Source organism: Monodon monoceros, unplaced genomic scaffold (genome assembly GCF_005190385.1).
Source record: "Monodon monoceros isolate NGI ecotype Baffin Bay Population unplaced genomic scaffold, NGI_Narwhal_1 Super_Scaffold_11, whole genome shotgun sequence".
NCBI lineage: Eukaryota > Metazoa > Chordata > Mammalia > Artiodactyla > Monodontidae > Monodon > Monodon monoceros.
This window is the reverse complement of record NW_021703767.1, coordinates 11447361-11459464: the sequence shown is the minus strand read 5'-3', so window position 1 is coordinate 11459464 and position 12104 is coordinate 11447361. Positions and strand designations below refer to the sequence as shown.

Sequence of the window (12104 nt, the reverse complement as noted above, 5' to 3'; positions counted from 1 at the left end):
AGAACTTCTAGGACATTTTGATAGTCTGTAAGGACAGTAGGAAAGAACATCTCAAATCTGGATTTTCTCCAATATCTGGGCCATGTGGTTGTTGACACCGTGGAGCAGGGTATCTCTCTGTTCAGCTAAGGATGAAGGAATAAAGGAAAATAATCCACTCCACAGCTCTTATGATGATGACATTGGGTACACTGGGTTCCACCCCTCCTGAGGCTCGTCCCATCTGTCATTGTTTGAGTTGTAAAATCTCTGATGCACAGTGGGAATTCTGGTTAGAATCACATATAAACTACTTTGATTTGGGATTATGGAAATAAGTTCAGAATGGTGCCAAGAAATTTTGGGGACTATACAGAAGTGATAGTTACATTTTCTCTTTGTGTGTAGAGAAAAGTCCTATACCATCAGTCAATTCTTTAGAATATTTTTGTTCAAATAGTTACAAAAGGAAATGGGAGGAAAAAATCCAAACCTCCATGAAGGCCTACTTGTGCCCAGCATTTTACCGTGTTATCACATTTAATCTTCATGGCATACCCATTAAGTACCTATTATTACTCCTATTTAACAGACAAGGAAACTGAGGTGCAGCAGTGAAGTAAGGTAGAGCCTGACATCTGGAAGCGGCGCCTCAGGCTGGCTCTGTCTGCAAAAGGGCCCCAGATTGCTGCTTCTTTGGATCTCTTCTGTGCCATTATCCCCCAGTAATTTTGGCTTCTGTACTTTTCTTTTTCCTTCCTGCTAAGGATTCTTGTCTACCTGAAATCACCCTGATCCTTTTTTCTTGGCTTCCTTCGTACTCCTCTTAATTGTCCTTCAAACAGTGGCACTGCCAAGGGTTCCATGCTGTGTCTCCTTCATTTCAACTCTCTCCCTGGATGAACTCATCATCCTTCTATAGTTTCAAACACAACCTATAAGCTGAGAACTTTCGAATGTAACCAGAATCTTGTAAATCATTTCCTGCTTTTACCTGTTTTTAATTTCCCTGTTCCAGTCCATTATTAAGTTCTGCTGGCTTTATTATTTCTTGAATACATTCACTACGTCTGCCGCCACTGTCTAGGTTATGCACTTTGTCATTTTCTGTTTTTAATTAATTATTTATTTTTGGCTGCACTGGGTCTTCGTTGCTGTGTGCGGGCTTTCTCTAGTTGCGGCGAGCAGGGGCCACTATTCGTTGCGGTGCGCGGGCTTCTCATTGCAATGGCTTCTCTTGTTGTGGAGCACAGGCTCTAGGCGCGCGGGCTTCAGTATTTGTGGCATGTGGGCTCAGTATTTGTGGCATGCGGGCTCTAGAGCGCAGGCTCAGTAGCTGTGGCTCACAGGCTTAGTAGCTGTGGCTCAGTTGCTCCGCGACATGTGGGATCTTCCCGGACCAGGGCTCGAACCTGTGTCCTCTGCACTGGCAGGCGGATTCTTAACCACTGCGCCACCAGGGAAGCCTCATGCCGTTTCTTGCCTGTTGGTCTACTACCCAAACAGTCCTCTTGCCTACAGCCTGGTTTGCTTCAAATCCACCCTTCTTATGGCCACTCTAATACTCTCTCTACAACCCAGTCTGAGATAGGAGGCTCATCATGAGTCTGGCCCTTGTCTACCCTCTTGTCTCATGTTTTGGGGGGGAAGGAATCAGTGTTCCTATCATCATGAAAAGATTCTGTTCAATATCTTTTATTCTGTGATCTCTGAAGGAGAATTTTCTTGACACAGTGGTTTTTTCTGCCAAGTACCTTGCCTATGACTCATGCCCAGAACTTAATTTTGCTCTAGTAACACCAAACTCCATAATTCTTACATACATCACGTTATTACCTGCTTCTGCATCTTTGCTCACGCTATCTTCCTCTGCTGAGCGTTGATTCTTGGAGAAGAATTCTCCTCCTGCCCACCCCTTACTGTCTGGTTAACTTACTCCAAGAAGCCTTTCCTGTTTCTGCTGGCTGGTTGGGCACCTCTCCTTGGAGCTTTCAGAATGAATCTGCCTATATGTGTTTGTCTGCCTCTCCCCTAGATTGTGAACTCTTGGAGGGCAGGGACTGTCTTATTTATCTTCACATTCCAAGCACTTTGCAAGTGCTCATTAAATGATGAATAAATAAATAAATGAATGAATAATTGATCTTCTGGCTATTATAATTCTTATTTTTATTTTCGTACAATCCAAGCAGAAGAAAGGAGAGGAAATAAAATTATGATTTAGTTATGTTAGAAGATTATATTAAGAGTATCAGATGTATTATAGACTAAATTTACAGGTGAAATTCAAATAGTCTAACCCACGTGATAATGCTCATTCATCCACTCACATATGCAAGAAGAGCAACCATAAACTGATTGATCATGAACTACTAGCAGAAAATATGAACACTACGTTTATTCAGAAATTATTTCAAGTACTTAGGCTTACTGTTCTGCATGTTAAGACCATTATTTACTAAAATTTTTCTTTATTTAAGGCAATCATAAAATGTTACTGGTTATTTCTCCCCAGAACCAATTTCAGATGAGCAAACTGTTTACCTTTTAAATACCTTTAAAAATTTAATGTGAATGTAGTTACTGACCATTATATAAATTTTGGCCCAAAGCCAACTTACACAAGTAATTTATGCCGGTCTGCAAATACCATAAAAAGGACAATACTGGTCATGCTATTCAATGTGATTACTCATGGATTTAAATACATAATCTCTAAATATTTACTAAACTGTAATAAGCTCTTCAATTATAAAATACCAATATTGTTCTAGTTTTCTTTTTAATTAAAAAAAGGGAAAACACTTCTGGATAATTAACTTTTGTATTTGAAGAAGTGTGTATAATTTTATGTGTCAGTAAACCAATTAGCTACCATTTAATTTCTTTTACCTTAGAAAAGGAATACAGATACTTATATCTGTAAACTTACCATCTAACACAATTCCAGCAACTTCTCTCCCAACAGGAAAGAAATCCTTCTCCATCTTCATTTCTGTTAGAAGCTAAATAATGACAAAGGCTTGAATTTATTGTCAAGAATAAATCTGAACCTCTTTTCATACATGAGGAAAGCAGGAGCAAAAACCAAACCACATAAAAAGCAAATATGACTCCATTTTTGGCGTCAAGACAAAAAGCAAGTAACTTCACAAAACAGGTTCCTCTATAGAGTAGGAAACCAAGTTTGCTGAGGAATTAGTGGACATTAGGGCTTAGGTATGAGTATTACCATTCAAACCACCATCAACATACTTTAACATCTTTATTCTGCCAAATATGAAGGGAAATTATAGCCAGAACAATTCTCAGTTGGCTAAACACTTTGTACCGGTCACCTCATTTGGGTGGGGTGGGTTTGAGTGTTTCTCACAAGCCTTGGGTTAGGGAGTAGGTGAGAAGTAGTGATGGATATACACAGGGAAACTGCGACATAATCTCAGGCGGGAGTTTCTTCTTTTAAAGGATAAATCATTTATTTATTTTTCATTTGTTTATTTAGTTAATTAATTTTTGGCTGCACTGGGTCTTTGTTGGTGTGCGCAGGCTTTCTCTAGTTGTGGCGAGTGGGGGCTACTCTTCATTGCGGTGCGCGGGCTTCTCATTGCGATGGCTTCTCTTGTTGTGGAGCCATGGGCTCTAGGCGCACGGGCTTCAGTAGTTGTGGCAGTTGGGCTCAGTAGTTGTGGCTCACGGGCTCTAGAGCGCAGGCTCAGTAGTTGTGGCGCATGGGCTTAGTTGGTTCGCGGCATGCGGGATCTTCCCGGACCAGGGATCGAACCCGTGTCCCCTGCACTGGTGGGAGGATTCTTAACCACTGACTACCAGGGAAGTCCAAATTACTTATTTTTGAGAGGTTAGTATGTTGTTAGATTCTGACCACATTCAGCATTTGATTTTTAAAGTGACAAGAGTGTACATAGATAAGCCTGTAGTTTAAGTTCTTTATACTTTTCTAAAAGTGTAAAAGTTACTATACTTTTATAATAATACTAGAGATGCTGAACATATTTGTAGATATATTAATATTTTAGGAACAGTAAGTAAAAAGAAATTGAAATAATTTTCTTGTATATTTCCCTTATTTTTCAATTCTTTGATCTCCTATACATACGTCATTGCCAGAAAAGTCTCTTTCTCAATGTGGAACTTTACCCTTTTCCTAAGATGTTCACACAACGTTCTTACAGAAATACTCGGTGTTTTACAGTGTTTATTTTTTATGCAGAGCTAAAATCATGGTTATGGCAATTGCACCCTGTTCTCCTTCACTTACCATAAGCATCTTCTCACATTCCTACAGTTTTCATAATCATTATGATTAATAGTTGTTGTAAAATCAAATTTATTTCACTGTAATTTACCATTTCTTTCTGTTAGACATGGAGATAATTTCCTAGACCAGCATTTGAATGGATTTTTTGTAGTTTTAAAAAGAACATCTTGGAAGGACTGAACACAGATCTCTCCAGATAAGGAACAGTAGATTATTCGCAGTGAAAGGGCTTCAGGGCATCTCACTAATTCACTTCTCAAGTCATGCTCATGTTACAGAATTGCCCAGTGGAAGCCTATACCTTTGTTCTGTAGCTTCCCTAAATGTGACTTTACTGAAGAAAACTTTTAGATCCCTAGAAGTTATGCTGACATTATAAGCCAATAAGTTAAGGGTCCAATAAAACTATAGTATTCATCTTTATAAAACTGAGTAAATGGGCCTGCTCTATTTATCACGGCACATTTAACCATACTTTATTTATTTATCATTTGAAGACTTTCCATGTACTTCGTGGTCAATAATGGAAGATTACTGTGGGGTGGTGTGAGGTGGTGTATGAGAGAGAGAGACAAAGAGAAATGACAAGAAGAATATGAACCCTATCAAGACACTGACTAGAAATATCTACAGACTAGAGACTTAATAAATTAATTTTAGGTTTCTAGTTTCTATTTTTACTATATTTAAACACACACTTCTTCCTTGATTATAGGCCTTAGTAATTATAAATCCTCAGCTTTTCACAATGTAAAGGAGTTTATAAAATATTTTCATACAATAATATAAAATGCATGACTTCAATTAGGCTAATAATTTACCTTAATATAGAAATACACAAATGAACATTTAATTTTTTCCTAGCTGTTCTATTCTTCTAAGAATGATAATTTCTTTGTACTCAGAAGTCAGTTGTTATTATTATAATTTTTGTACGCTAAATATATTGTGAAACTCTCATTTGACTTTTGGCCAAAATAAAAGCACCAATACCTTTGTATTTATACCTTTGTATTTATCTGGCTCAGAGCACAAGCTTTAACTTGAAGCTTCACATAGTTATCCTCTGTAACAGGAAGATTTTCCTAGAACCAAATAATAAAATAATTACACATTCCTTTGAGAATATGCCTTCATGTCGCAAAAATTTTCACACATAATCGAACAAAATCAAACAGACTCCAAATCTTACACCTAACTTAACTGAAAAAGGTACAAGCAATTATCCTATAGTATATAATACAAAAGAATATAGGGAATTTGGGGGTAAAAATTTTAAAAAGCCTTAGTTAGGGTACATATTTTGAAAAGGTACTTAAGATACTGACAGGGATATATGTGTAGGCAATGAACACAGGATAACGAAGTAGAGCAACAAATACTGTACCTCATTTTAATTTAAATAATCTCAAAGCATCAAATCTTCATGCAGGGATAGCCTTAAACACATACACATAATATATACACCGTACTGATTATGGAGTTTTCTTAATGCTATAAATAAAGTTCATTAGTGTCATTTATTAATCTCTGCCTATTTAACATCTTTTTGGACATTTCAGCATGCCCCATGGCACTCTGGGGTCAAAATACAAATTTAATGGAACTTAATTATTCCTCATATTCCACAGCTAGATATAACTTCAAAGGCAAAGATATTTCAGACTCAGGTGCTCAATGTCATCCACCAATGACACCAATAATTAAAGTGCTTTCTTCAACCCCTGATATGCCCCAATATTAGATCAAAAGTTGGCTAGAACAGCTACTTGCACAGTGCCTTCTGTGTTCTATCAAAGGGATCACTGTGTTTAATTTGATATGAACACAGTACTCTGGGCTATCCCTTTTTAAAACTCAGATTTGATAATATTTGGTGATTAACACGAATATATTCAACAATATCGATGAATTTGTGGATTTTACTCATGATTGTGTGAACCTGGTGATGATTGCTCCTGAGAGCCAATCAAAACTCTTAGACCTTTCATCCTGACCCAATGGTAGAAACCAACCTGTCTGAGGTTTAGACTCCTAACTTAAATGATTTTGGAGCTGTAGAAAGATAACACAGAAAAACTGGATTGTGTTCATGAGCCGGAAATTCTTATTACTACTATGAAATACACAGGCACTATGAAATACATATAGCACTTAGTTTTCATCCCTAAATTTACAGTGCGATAATGACTCTGGCCTGCCACAAACCTTTCAATCACCAATGTATGAAAATTCTACTATCTATGCTTAAAGTGGTAAAAAACTGGAAACCATTTAAGGCTTAGTGAATGAGGTAACTTCGCACAGCTCAGAAGTTACTGTGAAAAACAATCCTTTTCCACCTCTTTCATTTCTCAATATGAGAGAAAGTATTTTCTGAAATATGCCTACAATCTGAAAACTCACTTTACTGTGGTCTTCAGAATAAACTGGGTTAATACACATAAGACTACTGAAGTTGTTCTGTTTTCCTAATATCTTTTATGCCACCACCCTGAGGAACTAAAAACTCTTTTGTAGCAACTCTTTTAAAAAATATAGTTATACCACAATATGGACCACTGTTTTCACATAAGATTAATTTATAGGGTTTCACTTAAGTAATTTTCACTCATTTAGTTCAACTCAAAATAATTTGTAACAGGCCATTTAAAACTGGGTCTGTCACATATGGAAAATACACTATCTTGTTTCATTTAATGATTAAACAATTTTTCTTACCCTTTCTTGGAACACAAATGTTATTTCTTCACTTGTAGAACTCTGTTGAAAATATAAGCCTTTCATAGTCACCTAAAAACAAAAAAAAGAAAAAATATACATGAAATAAACTAATCAACAAAACGTCTTCCAGATCAAATGAAAGTAAAAATTGAAAAATAGTGCTGGCAAAGGATAAAATGACAACTCTAAGTGTTGTCTTCAAATGAATTCAGGTAATAGTTCTTGAAAGCAATCAAACAAGATAGTATGCAACAATCTCTGGTACGCATTTGAGAATGGGCTTATAGTTCAACCTTTCACACAAAGGTGAGCATGTGCTTAACTTCACTTTACTGTTCAATAAAAAGTTTGAGATGTACTTGAAAAAATAAAAAAAAACCTTATGCAGGCCAGAGGGCTCAATTTTAATAACCAAAGGTGTCAACGAAAGGGCTTTCAAAGTCTTAAAAAAGACCATTAAAAAAGGAAAAAGTGGACAATCAAGACACTCATTGAAACTGTACCCCTAATTCCTCTGTATCAGTTTATAAGCCATTTAATGGAAGTATTTAAACCTGTATTCTGCAGACTTCTTGAAGCACCTCTAAGGATTCACAGCCGTTTCTTTAATGTTCATAGTAATTGTATGACAAGACTATTTTTTAAATGTAAATTTTATAGAAGTACTGTATAAAATACACATAGAAGGGCTTCCCTGGCAGTCCAGTGGTTAAGACTCCGTGCTTCCAACGCAGGGGGTACAGGTTCGATCCCTGGTCAGGGAACTAAGATCCCATATGCTGCGTGGTGCCGCCAAAAACCCAAACAAACAAGCAAATGAAAACTTACCAAAAAAAAATTAACTAAAAAAAATACACATAGAAAAGTTCACAGGTCCTAAGTGTATAGCTTGCTGAATTTTACAAAGTGTATGTGGCCATGTCATAGCAGGAAACACATCACTAGAACTCCAGAAGCTCCCTGGTTCCCCTTCTAGTCACTACTTTCCCCTCCTAAGGACACTCAATATCCGAGTTTTAAGAGCAGGTTAGTTTTGTCTGTTTTTTACTTTATATAAATGAAATCATGCTCCTTTATGTTTAGTTTCTTTCTCTCAGTGTTATGAATTTCACTCATGCTGTTGCCTGTAGTTGTATTTATTTCATTCATTCTCATTGTTATATGGTATTCCATTCATACCATTCATACCATTGTTATACGGTATGAATAAATTACTATTATCCATTCCACTAAAGATAGACATTTGACTGTTTCCAGTTAAGGCTTTTACAAATTATCCTGCTAAGAACATTCTTGTACATATTTTTTGGTGAAAGTAGTACAGTATTATTGAATTTATTTTACGGATGAGCAAACTGAGACTTACAGAGGCTAAGGCACATACCTGGGGTCTCATAGCACCCGCTGGGCTACAGCTGAGACAAATCAGGTGCTAACAACTCCAAAGTCATTTTTCTTAACCATTATATTTAATGGTTTTCTATTGAGCTGCTAACGTTAGATGTATCACTTAAAACTAGAATCCTATCTCCTTTAGTTTAGGATTGATAATTAAGTGCTTGTTGACAGAACTAGCAACCCAACTTGTAAGGCTCACTGAAAAATGAAAATGTGGGGAAACTTGTCCAGAAATTATTAAAATTTCAAGATGGTGACAGCCAAGCATTTAAACCAAGCCTGAGTCCCTTCTGAGTGTGAGGTCCATTGTGACTGCATAGGTCCCGTGCTCATGAAGCCAGCCCTGAAAGCAGAATCTTAGTGGATCTAATGGATCTGTATAGTGGATTTTTACTGAGCAGTTCAGTAATGGTGGCTTTCTAGAAGGTAATAATCAAATGCTGGAACTAAGAGAAACGAGCACACATTCCAGACATTTATAGAAATTATGTATGTAGCATCTATCAACAAAGTATATAAAGAAAAGAAGAGCCAGGTAGGAAGATTAAATTAAGTCTAGCCCTCTGGTTAGAGAAGCCCTCTGGGGTGGGTGTGTGTGCGCGTGTACATACATCAATATGTTTGCTGGGGTGGAGGGGAGAGGGGAAGAACCTAAGCACAGAACAGCAGCTATGCATTCCCTTTTATAGAAATCTAAGCTCTTCTGCCTAGTTGTCAAGGCTGTCTAGATGCATACCCACTGTCCCTAGTCTACCTTACTCCCCCCATTTTTCCAACACATACCCTGTCTGATCTAGTCAGCATGACTTCACACCATACGGCCATCGCTGTCTCAGGGCTCCAAGGCACTGCCTGCTCTCTGAGACTGCACAGTACTTACGCTATAGATTCTGTGAAGTAAGTAAAGCTCAAGTCCTACTCCCTATCTGAAATCACCTCCCAGTGACTTGCAATCTACCCCATCTGTCCCATGCTTCTAGATTTCATTGTTACATACTAAGAAACAAAGCCTTGCTTTATTCACTCACTAACTAGTGGGTTTTCCCAGCTATTGCTTCGAAGAATCAATATTCCTTATTACCAAGTAAATAAACCTCTGCTCCTACTCAGTCTGGAGCTACTGGAGTTGCCTTTTTGAGAAATGAAATAATTACACATCAACACCTCGATTTCAAAGTGTCTCCCTTTGTAATTCTGGAAGCCACTGTCTTCCCTGCCCATTGCATCTGAGAACATACGGCATGTCTCCCAGATCAGCAGTCACATGGATCTCATACTGTATGCACCTCCAGTTTCAAAGACCCTGGAAGCTGTTTGTGTGAACCCCTAGTGTCCCTTAAGACAACTGTTATATACATAATACTGCCAGTATTTTTGGTCTGATCATCCTAAATAGTTCCTCCAAATTAGATTACAATCAATCTGGCTGGTAGAAAAAAGTAATGTTTAGTTGGTCCAATAAGGAAACATGTGGGAGCAAAAAAACCCCTCAAAGTTACAAAGTGAAGAAAGAGAAGTGTTTTTACAAAAGCGGCCAGAAGAAAATTGAGGAACTATTACTTGTTTTGCAACCCCAAAAATGAGTACTAAGCTCTTTTTAAAAAAATAATTAATTAATTTATTTATTTAGGCTGCGTTGGGTCTTCGTTGCTGCACAAGGGCTTTCTCTAGTTGCAGCGAGTGGGGTTACTCTTCGTTGCGGTGCATGGGCTTCTCATTGCGGTGGCTTCTCTTGTTGCAGAGCATGTGCTCTAGGCGCACAGGCTTCAGTAGCTGTGGCAGGCGGGCTCAGCAACTGTGGCTCTCAGGCTCTAGAGGACAGGCTCAGTAGTTGTGGCACACGGGCTTAGTTGCTCTGCGGCATGTGGGATCTTCCCAGACCAGGGCTCAAACCCATGTCTCCTGCGCTGGCAGGTGGATTCTTAACCACTGCGCCACCAGGGAAGTCCCAATACTAAGTTCTTAACAGGGAGAAAATGGTAGAATGGATGCTATTCAAGTCCCACTAAGTTTCTTAGGCACTGGTCCAGATTAAATGGAACACTTAGTCCACTATTTAACAAAATTTTTATTGAATGTAAAGATATTTGCATACAGAAAATAAAATAACTGAACACCTCATAAAATAAAAGTATAAATTAAATGTATACTATTTATCATGTCATTTCCAAGGATGAATGTTATGCAACCTCAAAATTATATATTCTACTGTAAGCTTTCCTTTATCAAAGAAGAGCTACGGGGCCTCCCTGGTGGTACAGTGGTTGAGAGTCCACCTGCCGATGCAGGGGACACGGGTTCGTGCCCCGGTCTGGGAACATCTCACATGCTGTGGAGCGGCTGGGCCCGTGAGCCATGACCGTTGAGCCGGCGTGTCCGGAGCCTGTGCTCTGCAACGGGAGAGGCCACAACAGTGACAGGCCCGCGTACCGCAAAAAAAAAAAAAAAGTACTACGTAAAGCTTTTAAATAAAAATAAATCTGTTTAAAAATATAGGCTGATGTAAAAAGCCCTATAAAAAGCATAAAGATTTTAAAGTTTTCCAGGTACATCTGATTTTAAATATATTTGACATAAGTCCACAAATTGAAGATTATGGTTGTAATACTTTAAATTTTTATAATGGTAACATATTAAAAATTTGGAGAAACAAACATTAAGACCTCTATTTTAAATAATTTTTGGTACAAAGCAGAATAAGGAATTTGCATAAATTAAACATTTACCATAAATAACACCAAGAAAGTAGTTAAAGAAAGTACTAATCTTTTAAGGAATTTCTAAAAAAAAATCAATGGGAAGAAATTTCAAATGGTTTCATCTTAGCTATAACAACATGAACTCCACTTGCTGTTCCCCTGCTACACTATGCCCCAAGGAGCTCATCTATTAATAATTGTAAATAAAACCTCTACAGATCATTCCTTATCTACACTTTCAGACCAAAAGTGTTCTGAGTATCGGATCAACCTCAAAATCAATGGACATAAAACTAGACTCGTTTTTTTTCCCCCAAACAAGATTTTGCTGTACCAAACTTCAGTAATCGAGGATATTTTAGAATCTATCATAATTCCTTCCTCTGCATTAAGTTATCAACCATAAGGCTTCCTTTTCCTTTATAATGTCCTGGCTTACCTGCTCATTTTATTTGTTAGCACAAGCGATGGGCTAACACTGCAATGCCTCAGGCATGCGCTATGGCCACAGGCTGCTGAATGGCTTCCTTTCTTTCCTTCATCCAATACACCTGTTACTCTGAACAACTTAAGCCTGAAAGTCCAAACTCTTCTTATATGCTCAAGTTTCCATTTTTCCTCAACACAAACTTTACAATTTGGTGGCCACTTCAGGTTCGGGATTCAGTTTTGGTTTTTTTTTTTGGGGGGGGTATGCAGGCCTCTCACTGCTGTGGCCTCTCCCGTTGCGGAGCACAGGCTCGGGACGCGCAGGCTCAGCTGCCATGGTTCACGGGCCCAGCCGCTCCGTGGCATGTGGGATCTTCCCAGACTGGGGCAAGAACCCGTGTTCCCTGCATCGGCAGGCGGACTCTCAACCACTGTGCCACTAGGGAAGCCCGGGATTCAGTTTTGATGCTTCTAACCCACCCTAATTTATATTTTAAGGAAAGCACAGATACACTGTCAAGCAGCTAGGCTGCCAAAAAAACCAGATGAAGTCAACTCTGAAATGTTGGCCCATCATGCTGGGCCTAGTGTACAGCATT

General features: G+C 38.2%; 1 protein-coding gene across 5 annotated transcripts in view; it reads right to left on the bottom strand.

Moving 5' to 3' along the window:
• CRYZL1 (crystallin zeta like 1) overlaps positions 1–12104 on the bottom strand; it is a 34561-nt gene that overhangs the window by 18627 nt on the left and 3830 nt on the right. For 4 of the 5 annotated variants that reach the window (XM_029215132.1, XM_029215135.1, XM_029215136.1 and 1 more), the window contains exons 2-4: positions 6977–7048; positions 5263–5340; positions 2912–2984 (exon numbers count right to left, since the gene is read on the bottom strand). In XM_029215132.1, the coding sequence (XP_029070965.1) occupies positions 2912–2984; positions 5263–5340; positions 6977–7042 (217 nt within the window). In that variant the 5' untranslated portion in view covers positions 7043–7048. Of the gene's footprint in view, positions 1–2911; positions 2985–5248; positions 5341–6976; positions 7049–12104 lie in introns of those variants that run through there. The other variant, XM_029215134.1, reaches the window with a different exon arrangement.